The sequence below is a fragment of the Sinohyriopsis cumingii genome, chromosome 3 (genome assembly GCF_028554795.1).
Source record: "Sinohyriopsis cumingii isolate HCF-2022 chromosome 3, ASM2855479v2, whole genome shotgun sequence".
In the NCBI taxonomy this organism is placed as follows: Eukaryota; Metazoa; Mollusca; class Bivalvia; order Unionida; family Unionidae; genus Sinohyriopsis; species Sinohyriopsis cumingii.
In genome coordinates, this window is record NC_142963.1 from 125,179,542 (window position 1) to 125,200,543 (window position 21,002).

General features: G+C 34.6%; 1 protein-coding gene across 1 annotated transcript in view; it reads right to left on the reverse strand.

The window, feature by feature from the left end:
- Window positions 1–21,002, reverse strand: part of LOC149803781 (WD repeat-containing protein 90-like) — a 126,263-nt gene that overhangs the window by 21,361 nt on the left and 83,900 nt on the right. Inside the window, exons 24-30 of the mRNA XM_089953570.1 lie at window positions 14,179–14,288; window positions 13,315–13,500; window positions 11,464–11,566; window positions 10,477–10,598; window positions 6,754–6,910; window positions 5,815–6,056; window positions 4,541–4,688 (exon numbers count right to left, since the gene is read on the reverse strand). Of these exons, the coding sequence (XP_089809696.1) occupies window positions 4,541–4,688; window positions 5,815–6,056; window positions 6,754–6,910; window positions 10,477–10,598; window positions 11,464–11,566; window positions 13,315–13,500; window positions 14,179–14,288 (1,068 nt within the window). The remainder of the gene's footprint in view (window positions 1–4,540; window positions 4,689–5,814; window positions 6,057–6,753; window positions 6,911–10,476; window positions 10,599–11,463; window positions 11,567–13,314; window positions 13,501–14,178; window positions 14,289–21,002) is intronic.

Genomic DNA, 21,002 nt, shown 5'->3' on the forward strand with positions numbered 1-21,002 from the left:
AAACCACAAAATGTATCACATGAAACAAGTTTGGTTATGTTCCTTTAAATTGGCATGTAAAGTCATTTCAATGTACAAAATAAAAATTCTAACTTTATTTTGCTGACCTGCACTACGTTGCTAAGTGGGAACAACAAAATGAACATAAATTAGTTTTGTTTCCTTTCAAACCTTTAATTCTAAATAATTCTATAGCAATAAATATATAAGCATCTTATAGAAAATTAACATTTTCTATTACAGTATAAAAAAACAATAGATGCAAATAATTAGAATCTTTTCTTGTAACAAAGAGAGTTTAACCCTGCATTTATCTGTGCCAATAAAATCCCAAACAAGATTTTCAAACAACCTAATTTCCTTAAGATGATCTGGATAAAAATCCATCATTTAAAAAACATTTTCAAAAGGACTGATATAAATTTTGACAAAATACCTTCAAAATTATATACTGTTGTATAAACAAGGACTGGATTTTCTGTAAAATCAACTTCATTAAACCAGTCCCCAGACCTATATTGATACAGGTGCCTAGATAATTTAATCTTATGCATGAAATCGATAGGAAAAGTATTATAATCGTTATGTTTTTCTCAAACGATGTCATTGGAAATCCATTTGTCACATGATATCAACAACAAAGTCCATTTTAATGTTGTTGTAGAGAAATTCAATTATATTAAATGAAAGTCAGATACATTTCGTAAAAACCAGTAATCTGGCCAGTCTGATTTATCAAGCAGAGAGCACATGTAAACGTGGTAGTCCCATGATACACCAAATCTTCAGAAATTGTTCTTGGAATATATAAATATGGAAAACTTTGTGTTCTTTCATTTTTGTATTTTTATTAAAATAAGTATATGACTTTCATTTAATATTTGTTAATTTTTTCTCTACAACATTTGAAAATGCGGGTTGTTAGATTTCTGTACTCATGCGACTAGCAATGCAAATTGTGAGTACCAGGTCCCATTTCAATTTGAATACTCACAATTTCAGAGAAAATAAGTAATTTTCATATTCATTTCATGCATGTATCACTTGATCTAATGTTTAAAGTTTGCTAGGCTATCTGGTAAGCGGCTTTGCTCTGCCACCACGATGTTTGCCTCTTGTGATGCTGGAGTGGTTTTCATACCTTCCACGTAAGGAAAGATACGGATATCAAGCTGACTTTGAAAATAAAAGTCTACTAGACAAATCTAATCCACTGAGCATTTGGACTGACTCAGCATGTATGTTTATTGCAAGCACCCAAATGATACATACTGCACCCTCAGAATATTCTGCTTAGAACTCAATAAATTTAACTCACGATCAGTTTAGTTATGACTCAATTAAGTGATTGTTTCGGGCATCAAGTGATGGCAGAAAATTCCTGGGTTTTTCACAACTTTCATCAATATTTGTGAAATTCCAGGACTTTTCAGTGTCAAGGAAAAAAATGATCATTTCTCTCGACTTTTTCCCAATTTCCCAGTAGCGTGGGAAGACTGTCCATGCTTTAGTCTGGATATTATGTTACCTACAAAGCCTGGACACTATGTTACTTACATAGCCTGAACATTATGTTATCTACATAGTCTGGATGTTATGGATACCTGTTAAGTCTGGACACTGTGATACCTACATAGTCTAGACACTGTGATACTTACATAGCCTGAACATAATATTATCTACATAGTCTGGATGTTACGGATATCTGTTAAGTCTGGACTCTGTGATACTTACATATTCTAGATACTGTGATACTTACATAGCCTGAACATTTTGTTATCTACATAGTCTGGATGTTATGGATACCTGTTAAGTCTAGACACTGTGATACTTACATAGTCTAGACACTGTGACACTTACATAGTCTGGACACTGTGATACTTACATAACCTGGACATAATGTTACCTACATAGACTAGATATTACACTATCTACATAGCCTGGACTACAAGTTGCCTGCATTGCCTGGTCTCTATGTTACGTACATAGCTTGGACATTATGTTTCCTACATAGCTTGGACACGATGTTACCATCATAGCCCTGACACTGTTACCAACATAGACTGTTCAGTATGGTAAGTACAAAGCCTAGACATTAAGATACTTACATGCATAAACATACAAACAAAAGGGGAATTAAGGACATCCACTGGTCATGGCCAAAGCATCCAGAATTTTAAGGTTTTTATTTCTCATGGACTAAATATTATATTGCATACCAATATGCATGCTCCACATTGCATGTACATCACAGCATACTTATGAACAACTCATGCTGCTTGTTGAATTTCATGTTCGATGCAATGTAAGTTATTTTTTCAACAGTTTATCTTTATCTTACAATAAATAACGAAATATAATTCCATTAGCACTAAAATATGGAACACTGACTTTCAATGGGTAATCACATGATAAACAAGAAGTTTTGCCTTTCTTCCGAGTTAGTGTGTATGTGAATTTTAGATAACTCATTACCAGTAATTTGTTTACATGTGATCATAAGCTTCTTGAAAGTGAGTTGTTTCTACAGCTTAATTAAAAAGTTGAAAAGTTATTACAACACTTTCAGGAATATCTTTCAAACTGAATAAAGAATATCTCTTAAGAACTGGCTTTACCTGCCTGAAGCAACTGATATTTTCTCAAAATAATTGCAGTGGATACCTTTCAGTGCTTTTCATTTGCATTTGAAAGGATAGAAACTTAGAAACTTAGTGCTTGATTAAAATGACTATGTGGCTAGCCTGTTTAATCTGTATGTAGTCTGCAGGTCTTTGCATTAGTGCATGAGTCCTCATGCTCAAGGAACTGGATAAAGCTATTGTATAGCACAGTATTTGGGAATTCAGATAACTGCTCCATTTTGTGAGTGTTTGCTTGGGCAGGTTTCAGTTATATATTAAATTTACACTGTGTGCAAATTTACCTTGCTAATGTATGTTAAGTCCATACAAGTGGTTCTTTTGGTGGTAGAATATACAATTTTAAAGGGTATCTACAGCATTTACAGTTTTATAGTTAACACTGACCACTTTTGAAAATAATTTTTTTGGGGGGTGGGGAAAACCCCCTGTATTTTCATGTGCTCTACACAATACAGAAACCAGCCATAACCAGTACACTTGGGACTATAACTGTTCCACCACTACAGTGATTGATGCAATGCTGTGTGCGGAGTAATCTAATTAAGAATTGTTACACAGTGGTTGACATGTATAAAACAAGCTGTAAATTGTTTACCTTCCTGTCTTAACATGGAGAGTACTAAGGATTATCCTTGATGGCTTGCTAGTCTTTGATTAAAACTTGGTTGACCTTTGGCAAAAGGGTAGATAAAATGGAGTGGCTGATCCAAAATCTTTTTCTGCTGAAACACTAATGTAAGTATTTTGATTGTTTTTGGTCTTATTTAATTGTTATTGTGTTTTTCAAAATGTTTCATAGGAATATTTAAACAAAATCTCTTAACTTTATTTGGTCCATTCATGTCAAAAATATGCATTTTCTAAATTGCTAAAAAATCACTGGCTAAGAAATATTACAAGAAGTTCGAGAATGCTTGGAAATCAGAGTTTAAGTAGGTGTAGACGATTAGCTAATGTCTTGAATTTGCACTGTGTTTCATGCAGAGTGGATTTTAAAATAGTAATGGGTGAAAAAATGATATAATCAGGTACATGCAGACACTACTGCATAGAAAAGCCTGTTAGGTGTGAAATGCAAGGTTTATGTGCCCTACTTGATCACTACATCATGTATTTTTGCTGCATGACTTCAAATGAGCAGAGCAGAAGCTATACACTTTAAATGAACAGATTACTGAGATAACATTATTGTAATTACAAATAGAAAAAAAAGTATTTTATTAAAAAAAGCACTTGTTTTATTTTCAATCCCCTTAAGACATGCAAAATTTACACTGATAAAATATCCAACTGATTTAAAAGCCAATTTACTTGTGAAAATATTGAAATCTGCTGATTTGATGTACTGGTTCTGTCACAAGCATGTAAGTCAGACCTTTTGATGAGCAAAAAAGGTTATGTATGTATGCCTGTCTATATATCATGATTCATTCCTAATGTGATTATTTGTCCCTTTACTTTTTAAATAATAACATGGGGACTATACGATATCACCTGTCTGTGCTATGTGATATCACCTATCTATAATTGCATGCAATGGTTAGTGCATCTATGATGTCATATAACTCGTTATACACTAATTAATACACAGACCTCAACTTTTGGGATAGGATTCCATGACTGGGGTGCTACAAAAGATGTATAATTTGCTCTGCTGCTGTTATATTCAAGACTTAGTTACACATGTATCAGGAATCGGGACATCGAATGAAACAAATCCATAAACATAAAAAGTGTCTTTAAGACTTGAACAACATTCATATTGATTCACAACACCTAATGCTATATAAAACCGTATGTAACATATTATATGGTCTTAACTTTGTGGTGAGGTAATACATTATTCAGATAAGACTAAAATATTAAAGCAATTTATCAAAAGTGTATTTGTATACCTATTTCTGAGCTGTCTGCCTCCCAATGCATGAAGCAAGAGTTATGTCTTGTGTCCCACGCTGACACATTACCATTATTAGAACCAATAAACAGGGTGCTGTCCCCTGCATACTCCAGGCATGTAAACTCCACTGGATCCCTGGAACCCTGGAAAACAACACAGCTGTTAAGTGCTGAAAATATGCCATAGTCTTCTCATTTTAATACACAACAATAATTAGGACCACAAGCCTTTTAGGCAGAAAAGACATCTGATGTTTTTACATTTGAGGAAGCTGAAGTCTTGCATGAGGTTTTCAAACTTGCTTTAAAGGCTTACAAATTGATTTACAAAATAGTCAACCCTTTTAAACAGTGGAATTCAGCTTAAAACAAAAAAAATAATTAAAAACTGCTTAAGGAATGTAGCATTTTGTTATTCATATAATGTATTCCAAATTCAAAATTTAATTTGTTTTAATCTTTCCAGATTTTCTATGCCCCACAAAATTGCCATGCTTAAGTTGAAAATAACACCATTAAGGTACCAATTGATAAAAAAAACACTCTGTTTATAATATCTAAGGTGCCTACTGATAACATATGTGTATACACCAGCAATGTTTACATGTGTGAATGACTTAGTTTGGGCTACTGCCTGTAAAGGCCTACAAAATATGTAACAATATAGACGAAGATGCATGTCGTACATCTGGTGTTTAGGTGATGCTCATGTACAGGCAGTATGTCTGGTTGCATTATTGATTTCTTCATGCTGCACATCAATGTATCAGTATGAAAAAAGATCATGATGATCCTAAGCATGTTTTACCTAAATTATCAGACATACTAAACAAAGATCTATCTTACAAACTGAATCCTATACAAAGCAAAATATTTAACTGAACTCTTACACATAATATTGTGTTATGTTTACATACTTCAGTCTGCTAGTTGAGCTTATTTTCTAAATAAATTCTATAAGAAGCTATTTCTGAGGTATTAAAAAAGAATTTGGCGATGCACATGCAATTGTTTTTAAAAGCATATAGTCTCACATTTAGATACTCCTATAATGTCAATCATATTTTCTGGTAAAACAACATTTTTTTCAAATTTAGGAAGGCAACGTAATTTGTGAAAACATTTTACATGGTGAAGGTTATGATGCAAGACACCATACCAATAATGAATTGTTGACTCACAAAAAAATACATTCATGAATATGCAGTGGCAAGAAAATGTGTAAAAAAATTAAATGGTACTATGAGTGTTTTAATACATATAAGCATACCCCATGGTGTGTTTTGAAGAGTTCATCAGGGAGCTCTGCCTCATGTACATTGAGACTGATATTATTGCTTGTTTCATCCAACAACCAGAAGAGGACTGCACCATTCTGGCCAACTGAGGCAAACTCATTAACAGTGTATGGGTCCCACTTCAATTCATGAATGGGGTGGGCTGCTCTGGATGTAGTCAGTAAGCCATAGCTATGCGTGCTCCACACAACTATTGTAGGATCTCTGAAGTCTCCTGAAATGAAAAAATAAATGAACACATCATGTCATCAATATGACATTGCAATGATTTGTTTCAGAGTTTTTAAATGCTAACATGTAAAATATCGTGCTTGATGTCATACTATGAAAATGCATTGTACAGCAACTTTACTGTAGGCAAGACTGTCATACAGCTGTCTGATTACATTTCTGGATCAAGAATGGAAATTTTATAAGATTTATTGAAAATCGTTCAGCATTTTCAATCTTTCGGTTCATAAATTTAAGATAAAATGATCATCCATGTACAATCCTCTATTTATCACATATTAAATAGTTAAATATAGCACTTATTGATGAAATGTCTATAGTTCTTTCCTATTTACACTGTTGACATCTTGGACATTATAGAGAATTATACCAATGACAAGAAGAAATTTGTTTTTTAACGGTACAAGTAACTTGCAACCATTTGCTGTATATTTATGTTTGACCCAATCCAGCTATCAAGAAAATGCTAACCATCCTAAACCATTCCATTGTAACCTATGGAGTTTTTATGGAGTCTGATATGTCTTGATAAGACTGTTTCACACTGACATGGCTACATGATTTTCACAGTAAGGATGACATTTTTTAACAATAACAGAATGAAATTTTTTTGTATGAAGATCTATGGAACAAATACTCTTGTTCATGACACACATGATATTAAAGTAAAAATTGCTTACCAACAGAGACAAGGAATCTGTCATCCCTTGAGTAGGTCAGACACACAACATCATATTCATGATGATTCAGCACTTTTTTACATACTAGCTGATGAATGTCCCATATACAGATCTGACTGCCCGCCATGCCAAAACTACCACTAGCTGATGCAAGTACCTATATATGACAAAGACAAAATTTATAAAATGAAACAAATTCATGCACTATGACTGAATGTGGTGACTTTAATCAAACAGTCTTTCAATAGGGGAAATAAAACTTGATAACTCGGACTAAGTATTTCATTCTATAAAATATTAAGAGTACTATAAATTTTGTATTAAACTCTTACCCCCTTTTTTTAATAGTCATCTCTGAAGGCATATATGTTATGAATGACTTTGGCATTTTTTACCAATGGGTCTCAATGACCTGGTATTTTGGTGAAAGTATGTTGTCTTTAACCTAAAGTTACTGTGCAGAAATCATTATTTTCTTACTAGGCTTACTTTTCTGATCTTTTGATCTGTTTGTTTTTATCAACATAAGTACAATCCATTCATTAAGTCTGGTCAATGCACTTATTCTGGACCAATAGTTCTCAAAATATAATAAATCCATGGTCCTCTTCCAGGTATTCTCTGTATGGCTAATATATCACCTGTAGCAAGCCCACAATCCACTTTTGGGCTGTTACCCAAAGTTTGAGAACCTATGCTCTAAAACAAAAGCTATTCTGCAAACCCCCTTTTCTTGTAACCACAATGATCTTGACCTTAGACCTTTGGACCCCAAAATCAATAGGCATCTTCCATACCTTAAGTACAAGCTCTCCACGACTCCAGTTAAGGTACATAGTCTAGGACTCAAGTTATTATGCAACAAATATTTTTCTTCTTTCTGTAAGTGACCTCAACCATTGACCTTTTGACACCAAAATCAATAGCCATCTATCTTTCTTAGCCAATCTGTAAGTCATCCAGAAACTTTGTGTGAAAGTACACCACTAAGAACTGAAAGTTTTTTCCAGAAGCCATTTTTTTTTCAGTCCCAGTGATGTTGGCTTTGACCTTATAACCCTGTAATTGAAATGTTCCTCACTACATCAAGTGCAAGTAAATTCTGATCCAGTTCTGTGATAAAGAAGTAATGTAAATGTGTGGAAACCATTTTTCATTTTTAGTCAGTGACCTTGGCTCTTGATTTGATCCTTTGACCCGAAAAATGATGGGGTTCTTCCTACCCCCAAGAGTGAGATATCTGCAAAGTCTGATGGTTGTAGACAATGGAAAACTTGAGTTGTTATGTGGGAAATGAAACTGGTAGCAGATAGACATAATACACTCAGCCTTATGACAGGTAAATAAAAAAATATATTTTTGTTTCACTCCCTAATTTTATTTAAAACAATGGTTGTATTAACCATTAAGACTGGTTACAGGATCTATACGAAAATCGAGGGAGAGTTACAGTAGATACTAGTGGGATGAGGTCAGTAACTGAGGAAAACATGGGAACAGTCTACCTAGGTACTGATTTCTAATGTAAATATTGTCTGAAGATTTCTGTTAGAAACATTGTTTCGTACAGATGCTGTAACAGAAATTTCTAACAGAAATCTTCAGACAATATTTACATTAGAAATCAGTACCTAGGTAGACTGTTCCCATGTTTTCCTCAGTTACTGACCTCATCCCACTAGTATCTACTGTAACTCTCCCTCGATAACTCACACCCAGATAACTCACAAACCCATTTATAATGCAGGGTCAGGTGTGGACACCCTTTTTTAATTTAGAAAATACCCACAGAATTGGTCCCTATTTGTTGAATGTGAAGAAAATAGTGATCAAAACTAGTAAATGATATCCTGATAAATTGCTTGTTTAATGATCAAAAACATCATTTAGTGCCTGGAAAGTTTAATCAACATCATGAAAATCACTATTTTTAATATTAAATAATGTATTTTGTTACATTTTCTTCACAACAAATTCTCTGTATGCTGTAAATAAGAATATTCAATTACAGTCATGAAAACATCAGTAATGCCTACTGGTGGCATTAATTTAAGAATAAATACCAATTAAATAAATTTTATCAAGTAAAATTCAAGTTTTAGTTGAATAATTTAATTTGGCTTCGGTGTAATTGTCATAAATATAATATGTCTTTTTCTATTCATCTGTGAACAGTATCAATCTACTATCACAACTATGTCAATGAACATTTATGTGAGAACCTAATTAAATGCAGACTGTCTTTTTGATCTCTGAATTGCAGATGTATTTTTGTATGTTACAATCACATAAAAGTAGACCTGCTTTGTATTATCAGTTTAATTACATTTTTTTTATCAAATCAAATTAGGAGGGTGGAATAAAAGAAGTTAAATGGCATACAAATTCCATCCATACATGAGCTAATGGTAGTGTGTCAGGTCAACTCCTCTGAATTACCCATTTAACATTAATCAGTGGTTTATCCTACTAATTCATAAATGTGATTAATGATAAAATGAAGCAAGTGAAAGGAGTGCTCAGTGAGTGAATAACTTTGACACATAAGATTCATTATGAAGTGTGTTCAAAAGGTTGTAGTAAACCTAAAATTCCTGAATTGGCACTAATAAGTTTAGCTTTCAAGCCAATGTCAAGGACATTTATAGGGTGTCAACTACTTCAGAATTGCCTCCACCCCCTAACTCTACTCTAAAGAATCGGTAGATCTTGACAAGGAAGAAGATAGCCATCCTTCTGGTTCCTTCCTCAAACAAACAGACTTGAGGTGACAGACGCCTTCATTACTGATCTCAGGGCACTTGAAAAGAATATAGCAGCTGTTCATTTGTCCATTCATCTGTTTTATAAGGCAGACAAATGTGCTCCATGCTATGTCAGAGCTGGTTAGGAATGCCACTGCACCTTTTTCAGTGTTGGATTTGTTCTCAATGGCACATTTCAGACTTGATGGAGACACCAGGTAATAACCATGCTTGGGAGGTGACGGCATGATTGTTAGAGTCATTGACCAGGGCTGCCCACCATAGCTTGACCAATAACTTTGACACATTTGGACAATTTACATCTCATACAATGTGTCACATGTCTGCAGTGCAAGTTGTTCAAACCTTGTCATACCCTTCTTTTCCAGATGATCCTTTTTGGGTCACTGTTGCTTAAGAGGAAGAATAGAGGTGGTTCAGATTAGTTATTGCCCTTTGTCTCTTGAAATGGACAGAAATAAGATGATTTTTGTCTTTTAGCTGGACTTGCGAGGTAGCAGGCTAGTATTCCTGATATAATGTGACTGGGGAACATATTCAAAGGTGAAAGTTTCATTTATTTCCAGTCTACATACTATATATACTTTGAATAAATACACAGTCATACTTTATTCCATGAGACTTTGGTTAAATAGTTACCAAGTATGTTACAAAAGATAACATAAACATACCTATACACATCAAAATATGATAATTCCAGATGACTTTCAATATAATGAAAATGCATACATAAATGACCAATTTATCTTTTACCTAAGTACTTAACACAATGTAAAGCCCTTTGACTTGAACAAAAAGTTACAATCATCAGAGCCTAATTAGGTCTTTGGCCCCACTGAAGTTATATAAATATTCAGTTTGGTCTGGTTTGGATAAATAGTCTACTATTTTCTTTCCAACAGATGCACAAAAATTGACACAACTCCTTCTCTTGGGAAGCCATAATAATGAGCATTACCTGGCAATCATTTTGCATTGCTATGGTAGAAATTTCTTCGACATGTCCTGCCAGATGCTTCTGTTCACTTGTATTCAGATCTTCCAGGATTATTATGTTGCCACTAGTGTATGCAAATACACCTTCAAAGAGACAGAAACTTTCACTTAATATATTCACATAAATGTCTTTACAATTTGACAGGGCTGATTATATGTGAAGCTACTGACCATGTTATTAATATTCTATAGTTCTTAGCCATGACCTTAAATCACTTGACTTTAGACATTTGCCCTTCAGATCTCTAAGCTTTTGATGGGACAGAAAACTACACATCTATGTTCTAAAACAAATTTTAAGTGCATCCATAAAATAATGACATTATGACATCAATAAACCAGCAACTTGAACTTAATTTTCTCCACTAGCCATATTGCATACTACTTACTATACATGTACAGGTTCAAGAGACTCACTAGAACAATAGGTTCCATCCACACCATGTGAATATGTTATATATATATATATATATATATATATATATATATATATATATATATATATATATATATATCAGTTTTATCTTAAGACTTATCAATTTTTCATCACATTTCACACATTTCAGTATTATTGTTTCATTTCTGAAATTTTTTTAGAGAATAATTAATTCTTGTGTGAATGTTGTGGGCCGGGCATTAACGCTGAGCATTAAACTCAAAGGTCTGTGTGAAGTACAAAGTATTCTCAACTACCGCTGTAAAATTGAGCTTGGAGAGAAGGGTACTATGAAAAGAAAAAAAAAACTCTTCAAAAACTGAAATAAATGAAAATTTTAAAATGGTTCAGGAATAATGAAAACTCATTTATTTCACATACTTCATACACTATATGAAGACAATTCAAAAGAGAGCAAAAACAGCTCTCATTCAAGACAGTCCTCAATAGAATCTATTTAGTTAGCAAAGAATGAATTATATTCATTTTCAAATTTTTATACATGTTGCTTACCGGTATCAGGCTGCCAAATCATATTGCTTCTGCCATTGCCATTGTAACCAATCACAGCTCTCAGCTTTAAGCCTGCCTGGTTTGGAGGGGCTGTGTATCTTCTCTGTGGAAAGAAATTAAAAAATTAACTAAAGGTGACTTAGTCACCGATATCGCCACTGGTCATGTGACAGCATTAATATGTCTGTTCATGAACCCATTTCTTTTTTTGATACCTCATAAGTGAAATATCATATATTTTGTTATATAATGTAATTCATCACAGCATCAGAATGTATAAAGCTAGAAACATCAAACTGAAACTACTTTGTTATTTAGATTGGTTATTCTTCAAAATCAATGTATTTCATAACATGATAATTAGAATCTCACCTTGGTGTTCATTTTAGAAAGAAAAGAACCACTCAACTTTTACATGAAATCAAGATTTGTATAAGTTCTTATATATCTATCATTGTTTGTTGGGTGATCTTCCTCTAAGATGAAAATCCTTCCACACTGAAAAGGTGTACTTACATTAAAGACACCCCCCACCAACAATATCTAAAATGACCATAACAATTGTTTTAGCATGCTCAAAACTTTAATCTATACAACGCGGCAACCTATAATTCTAATTATCCTCATTGCTTCATGTTCTTAAGCTATCAGGTTTTGAAACTCTCTTAATAATGAGCTTTTACTGCTGATAATTATCAAGATGACAATAAAGGTAACAGCTAAGATGTGCAGCCTTGTTCAGCTCAAATCAGGGTGATGTTGCTGGGTGTCTCAAAGTAAAATGGCATGATACAGTTTTCTTGGCTTTGCTTGCAGGTTACAAAACATACTGGGCAGGGTACCAGACTATAACAAACTGATCGTATGATGAGCTCACTTCCTTTGTAAATGCAGTGCATTTCATGTAAAAGCCACAATATAATTTAACACTGGTAGAATCACTCCATACATTCTCAAGAAGGAGAAATGAAGCTGTGATAAGTAATTGGATACATTTTTCATGTCTAAAAAGTCATAAGACCGAAATGTTTTAATTTCCCATCAGTGACAGATGATCTGAACTGAAATATCATTATCAAGACAACTGAAACAAAATATTAATGTTTATTCATAATTATCTGCAGAAGAGGCTGCCTTATAAGCAGGGTGACCAAACTTTATGGAAGCAGGAGATGTAAGTCCCTTGTCAAAGAGCATTTTATCATCCAATTTTATGAAAGTGAATTTAGGATTAAAAGAAGATTGACAATACCAGACTGTATTTGTCTGTATTATATTTAAATTTAGCATGCAATTTTCTTAGATAACATAGGAAAAGCAAAACACATTTCATTTCCTCATTTGGTCTTGTACAGGACCCAAGAAGGAAAATGCCTGCTGTGGAAAAAAATACCTGCTATGGAAAAAAATAACTTCTTAATTGAAACATTTCATAAAGACAAAGCCAGGCTATGGCCTGCATGTCCAGTCTGCCCCCAAGCAACATTCCAAATCTGAAGAGGGTAGGATAAAACTGTACTGAAATAAAAGGAAAGTAAAAGATTTAAGGTTAATCTAGGGTGTGGACAGACATACAGATGGAGGTATGAACATATGTAAAGACATGAATATGGATGCTAAAGTGATTGCCATCTAAATCTTCTACCAAGGTGGACTCAATAAAAATGTAGATTAAAGGTTATACTTTAAGCTTTCTTGAGGTAACTAATTTACTACAAGTGACTATTACATTCAGTGTAAGCTGCATGTGAACTATTATACTGATAGCCTTATGAGTGCTCAAAATAAAACCATTCAAATAATCTGCATACAACCTGTAGAAAAATTAATATTTTGCAATAAACAATATACCTGGGCCATTCCAAAAGACTTCTCTCTTTGAACAAAGTGTTTGAAGGCTCCTGGTTTTGGTGTTTCTGAACCCTGTTTCTTTTTTGGTGTTCTTCCACTGGGAGCTGATTTCTTGATGGGAGTGTGAACTGGTGATTTGTATCTTATGTGCGGCTGCATTGAAGAGTTGTTTTCCTCTATTTCAACCTAATCCAAAAAAGGGAATTACATACTATTCTAGCTGTGTTCAAACTTAAAGCAGTCAAAATAGCAATGACTACTAAGTTGCTAAAATGGATGAAAAATTCCAAAATGCCAAGTTTTGGCTACTAAACTTTCCTTAACTATCTTTTTAAAAAAGACAAACACAATGGAAAAAAGTGTTATATTTTATTGCATAATTCAATTATATATAGCTCTGTTTCACTTATATGTCAGCAGTGCCATTGATCAGCATGGGTCATCATTCAGTAGTTAATGCAACTTTAATTTGTATAAATACTTAAATTTATTGATTCTTTATCATATCTACTTCCTACTGTGCATGTATAGAGTACCAGCTATTATTTTGATCACAGCAATCTTCAAGATTTGACTTCCTGAGTTTTGGTTTTCAGTGCTCCTATATATGTTTTATCAATTTTGGTTATCAGCGTCCCTATGTACCTCATATCAATTTCAGTTATCAGCATCCTTATATATCTCATATCAATTTTGGTTATCAGTGTCCCTATATACTTCATATTAGCCACCTTTGACTCCACATACTAGCATTGGACACTCCACAACACTAGCAATTCCCCATTGTTACACCAAAGATTGTTTCTTGTGTGCAATAAACTTTGAACTGAACCTATGACATGGCTATTATTAAAAATGCTGAACCTGGTCATAACCATCTTTTTCTCTTGTATGGACTTTTGGCTGATCCCTCAGTTCTGGACCAACCAGGATTTCCTCTCTTTCTGAAGTAATGGATACACTGTCTTCATCTTCTGCAGGATAAAAAAAATTGGATATTTTTACATTTCAATATTAATGATAGCATCTTCAGAAAAGGAAATTTTAAAGTAAATTATGTTTCTCCAAGAATACTTATAACCAATCACAGTAAAATTAGGAAATAAATTATGCTGCCACCCAAATCCAAATCTTTCTTTCCCTTCTATATATACCAAAGAGATGAAAATAACATATGAAAAACTCTACCTGGTTACTATTATAATAAACACAGCAATGTGTCTACCCATCTATCAGATCTTCTCCAGTTAAAACTTGTGGAAAGTAACAATAAAGATGCTTGCATTTGCAGGGATGGGTGGAAGGGCATAATCGCAATGTGATTGGGTAATTATTCTTGCTGAAACATCACTTATCATACAATTTCCTTTCTGTGTTAACTACATTATCTGATCACACAAACATAAGGAAACAGATAAAAGAAGAAAATACAAGCGCATCCAACAAAACCTTAGTGACCTTTTGTGAGGCAATATGATTGCATCTTCAGTAGAAGAATGAATCCCTCTCCTAATGGAAAGACATCACAGAAGAAATAGGGTATCAGCATAATACTGCAAGGTTTGGGATGAGGGCGTTGTCTTATTAATGAAACATGTCCTGGGCAAATCGAGAGAAAGCTATACACCCTATGCCTGGAATGAAGGTAGTGCTGTCAAGAACAAGTCTGGTGATAATCTGGACTGCTGTCAGAGGCACAGCAGGATTACGTTCTTGTCTCAGTGATGCCACATTTAGGAAGAAATGGAAGAAAGTTGATCGTACATACCAGTTGAATGCCTTCACAATGTCTCAAATAAAAATATTCATTTGAAAGCAAGACTTGACAAAACTGCTAGAATCTCAAAAGCAGAGATCTTCATGAGGTATATCTGATCCTGAGAGCTCAGAATGGGCCCAGTGAATGTTCCAGCTGAGCCTTGAGGCCAGTGCTCAGAATGGGCCCAGTGAATGTTCCAGCTGAGCCTTGAGGCCAGTGCTCAGAATGGGCCCAGTGAACGTTCCAGCTGAGCCTTGAGGCCAGTGCTCAGAATGGGCCCAGTGAACATTCCAGCTGAGCCCTGAGGCCAGTGCTCATGAGGTTGAATCAGGATTTCCCACCTTGACCAGCAAGAAGAGTTACTGACAGTCCCAAAAGATGCTTTCTATGTGCTGCAGATAGCACCTAAATGTGTGATGCCAGGTTCTGCATCCTTGCCTCTGCTGATGAAACTTACAAGGACAGAAGATGAATACCTATTCTCAGATTGCTCATAGATAACAATATATACTGTTATGTTTAGGCTCTTACAAAATGCAACAAGAAAAGAGTGAAGGCAACAAGCTTTGTAAAATTTAACAAATAATTTATTTTTCAAGAAAAACAAGGTAAAAATGAGAAAAAGAACTTACGGTTCTATAAATAAAGTACCCAAAAAAATCCAAGAATTAAAAAATAGAAGTCCTAGTAATAAAATGTCCTAATGAAACTGAGTTCGAATCCAAATGAAATCCAAAATGGAAGGCTATGATGTATGCTGTGGTCAGTGTCGTACTGATGTGTTAACAGTTCTTTGTTGAATCACAGAAAATAATATTTCCAGGGAAAAATAATCTCTGGGAATCCAAATAATTTGAAGAAAACAAAATAATTTGCCCAAAAAGCTGGTCACAAGATAAAACACTGACTTCTCAAGTGTTGTGGCAAGAAAGACTATTCTTTCTCAATATATCAATAATAAATCTAGCTACAGCACAAAACAGCTGCCCAGATGTAGGTCAGTCCACTGGAAAAACCAGAGTTTGAAATAACTGCTACATGTTATCTGTCATGTACTCCAAGTATGGCCTTGACTAAAACCAATGATTTTTACTCTAAGAAAGAAATAAAAAAATAAAAAATTGTTTACTTCAACTCTTACTAATTCTGAATCAAGGTCAGGAACTAGGTCAGCATTAGATACAAAGTTTCTATTATTAGTGTCTATGAAAAACAGTCAGGTCAAACTGAACTGAATTTCTGGAAAATGAATTTCTGGAAAATGTAGAATCCAGCAAATATTTACATTATAATAGCATGTAATGGAATAATAAAAAATTAATATTAACAAACAATTAAATTAAATCAAATATACATAACAGTACCTTGAGACAAAACCAGGTTGCATCATCAGGATGATCAGAACTGGAGAAAGTTCAGGTCAACCCTTGCTCACTATACAAGCTGAAGCTAGGGATATTAGAAAATGCATTTTGTAAGATAGCAGCTTTATTAGGATGATGTGAACTGAAAACATTAAAACCCAAGAGAAATTCAGCTGACAAACAAGATGAACAAGCGAGCCTGTTCTCCCTCCAGCTGATCATTAGGCCATTGATGACTAGGGCCTTGCGGTTAAGGAATGGAGAGCCAAATGTGTGCATTATGTCGTTCCATCTTGTCACAAAGAGGTCTATCATCATGTGGTCCATAAGAGTGCAAACCCAATGAAACACAGATGGAGGGATCACTCCATGTGTGGAAGTTGACCTATCCTCAACAAAAAGTTGGCCAGAACAAAGAGTCTGCCTGATACATGACAGAGCTACAGTGAGATATGGTATTGGACACACCATCAGAAGAACTCCCATACCAAGACACAGTTCTGGTGATCTAACCCTTCTTGACCGAAAAGATAATTCATCATCAAAAAGATGTCAGATACTATCAACGTCACAATTCCATGAAGCAAGTCCTTCCTTGCATGGACAGCATTGAAAACAGCCTGTATCTCCAAGAGGTGGATAGGAATGGCCTGCTCCTCTGATGTCCATTTGCAACTGGTTGTTGTGAGGTTGGACAGTAAGTGCACATCCCAACCAAACAATCTGGGATCTATGCAAATAGTAATCACCAGTTCTGGAGTTTCCAGATTGATTTCTGCCACTACTCCCTATCTTGCCATTGGATTAGAAAGTGCTGGATCTTAGTCAGGATCTAGACTATCAGGGCAAGGGTACCACTGGACCAGTAGGGCCATATGTCAGGGGGCATATGATGAATCAGCTAAGAACGAGAAAGCAAATCTGCCACTGCATTGAGAAGATGGAGGTACTGACCAAACTATCTTGGTGAGGAAGATGTCTTGACAGAAATCAATAATTAAAGTTGAATGATATGAGATTCATATTTGGGGGAAAGCTAAACAAGTTTGAGACAAGTCAGGAATTCCACAATGAGCTGGATGAAATGTTGAGGAGGGACATGCTGTGACATGAATATTCATGAGAAACTCAACACAGAAAAGGTAGGTGAAAAGGTGTTTCATGTCCTGAACTAGAACAATGTACACTACACATGCAGCGGAAGATATTCTTGGCTAAATTTCAAGGGCTCAGACTTAATCTGATAGCAAGGGTGTGACAATATCCTGCAAAAACTGACATGAAGATACTTGTGATATGTCAGGTGTATGTGTGTGTGAAATTATGCACTTGTTAATTCAAAGCTGATTGCATATTTGTTCACTGAAAGATGTACCAACCATGCTGCCTTCATCTTGAACCCCAGAGCAGCAATGAAGTGGTTCAGCTGGCTCATATTTACAACCAGTCAGATCTTAATGCTGGTTTTGGGCACCAAAAAGAGTCCCTTCAGTAAAAGTCAAGGGCATGTACTGTAAACTATCTCCATCACCTGCTTGAAGAGAATTAGCTCAATGTTTTCTTAAACATTGATCATCCTGGCTTCATTCAGGACATCTGTCATGGAAGGTACCACTGGAAAGGAGACCCTGGTCATGTAATATTTGCAGACCTCTGAAATAACTTTAATCACCTGTCTTTTGTTGGGGAAGAGGTTGCTGAAACAGAAGGAGGCTGGTACCCACTGGAAAGATGCCAGTGGGCAGCAGGGATGGGGAGTCACTGTTTGGTATTTGGAGGTGTGGAATACCAGAGGATGGGCTACCTCTTCCCTCTCTTGGGTTGGTTGTGAAAGGACTGTTGTTACTAGGTCATGTTTCTCCTGTCCTCTTGTCAACTTTCATCCCTGCTTTGAAACAACTGTGGCTGATGTGGCTGAAATGTAAAAGCATAAGTTGCAAAAAACCCAAAGGCTGCTAAAATGCCGCTTCCTGATTCCCTCAATGCATCCTGTGAAAAGAAAGGACAACTTGAAGGGACATTTCAAAAGGCAATGAATGCAACACTGCCGTAATAATGATGTAGTTCAAGTGAGGCAGAGTGCAAAGAGGAATCTCATGTCATTAAGTCCATATTGTGTGAGGCTATCAAAGCATTGGTCAATGTATAGGGTGCTGCTCTATAAATCACTATGTGACATGATAATTCCCAAGGCTGGCTACTACCATCTTTTTCCACCAGGTGAAACATAGCAAAAGATGTCAAGTAAAGCAGCGATAAAGGTGCAACAATGTTCATCATTGGCTTTAAACTGGAGTTAAAAACCTCCCAAATGATCTCGAAGAACAGAGGGGCAGGCATGTTTACTGCTGTTATATCTTTGTCAATGCTTGGAACATTAACTTCATACATATCTGAGTTCGATCAGTACCAGTACAATAACAATCCTGAAAGTGGGTTTTATATCATACTCATCCATGCTGACTGAAGCCCTACTGCAGGTGAGAGAGGTCACTTGGCTAATGATAAGATATGGTATATTTCGTCATTCACAATTGTAAAGCTGGACTCTGTCTATTCCATCAACAGATTGGAGTGAGACAGTATGTTGAGGTTGTCCCTACCTTAAATGGATATGATATCCCCATCTTATGTGCCTTTACATTCTCATGCATGGTGTGGTATCAGATCAGAAGGTAAACCATTAAACTTGGTCCCATCATATCCATTAGAGTATGGCACTCAGACAAAGAGCGTTGTGCTAGGGCAGATGATAAGACAGCGGGCAATGAGCATAAATCCAGTATGGCTGGCAAGGAGTGAAAGGTTGGAACAAATAGCTTGGCAGACATTTGAATATTTATAGTTAATGTCTTAATATAATTTTTCTTTATAAAAAGTATGAATTTATTCATGTTTCAGCATAATAAGCACTATATGGTACCAATTAAAAGCAAAATTTAAACATGTTAAAATGAAGAATTACACAAAAACTTTAGGAAGAAAAATCATTCCATATAAATCATAAGTACTACAAGATCAAATATAAAAGGTGAGGAGTTAAAATTTTGTATAAATAACAGTTCTTTTAAGTGCAATGGATCCAGTGTAGGATAGTAAGTGTCAGAGATTGACCGATGGTTGCAAAATGCTGACAACAAACAGTGCAAAATAAGTTTGTACAAAAAAATTAGCTTAAGCACTGTACAATAAACACAAAAGAAAATGTTGAATTTGCAAAATTGTATATGATTATGCATCTAAATGAAGCTTTACTTCAAAATTGCTGATACTGCTCCATTTTGTTTTGAGTTCAAACTAAATATATATATATATATATATATATATGAACAAATTTAAATGCAGACAGCACCAAACATTATCCTATATATATATATATATATATATATATATATATATATATATATATATATATATATGAACAAATTTAAATGCAGACAGCACCAAACATTATCCTACATGATAGTAAAACCTCTCAAAATTGAAACCTCAGTAAAAAGAAATCATTTTGAAACCACCAATATTGTTAGTCCATGATGTTTCCTTCTTTGTAAAATCAGTGCTTACTGTGTAACTTGAAATGCTGTGACATTATGACATCAATGATATGTTGCTTTTATGTCTGGGATGGATTGGATGTAAGATGACATTGTGGTGGTGTATATTTTGTATTATATGCTCAACAAGAAAAATTAGTACATAATTTTAATATTCACAATAAAAGTTCTGTGAAAATAAACAATAAATTCCACGTAAGATAAATAAAACCTAAAGAAAATCTTCAGCGATTTATGACCTGCAGTAAATCATCCTTGCAGGCTTTCTCTGCAAAACTGATGTGATTTTAATAATTGTGAATACCAAAAAACATCCACTCACCAACACACCCTTTTCTTTGTGTACATGATGTAGGAGTCTATGATCTTTAACCTGTACAAATTTGATGCATTCTTAAATACCCATCTATTATTTTCAATGTAATGACCCTTAATGACTCAGGGAAAGATAGCTGCACATAAAAATGCACATAAACGTATACATCTGTAAGTAAATCTGGACTGTTTATATTGTTTGGACCCCAAACTATGTACAAATTTAAATTCACAAGTTATCATCCTTAATTTCAAGAAGCTTTAGTTCAGTGAACAGAAACCTCTCTATTCTGAAAAGCAAGATAAAGTTTTGTTCCAAATGCCAATTGACAGTAAATCCCATAGAACCAATATTTAGATCAAAGAATGTAACCAGCCAATGGTCTTTAAACAGTCTAAAATCATACAGAGTAAGACAAAATCCACTTTAAAAACACATACAAATGGCATGAAATCTAAATTATCACAAATATGAAAAATTAACTGGCAATTTATGTTTATTCAAAACATATTAACTTTTATTTCTTCAAGAGAAAACACCTGATCACATCTTTTTTCTAGGTGAAAATACACAACCTCTGTAAACCAAAAAAAAACCCAGGGAGCTGCAGTGGCTCAAAATATAGCAGGCCTGACTCATGACTCAGAGGCTGCTTTTTCGAATCTTACCATTAGACCAGCCTGGGTCAGCTA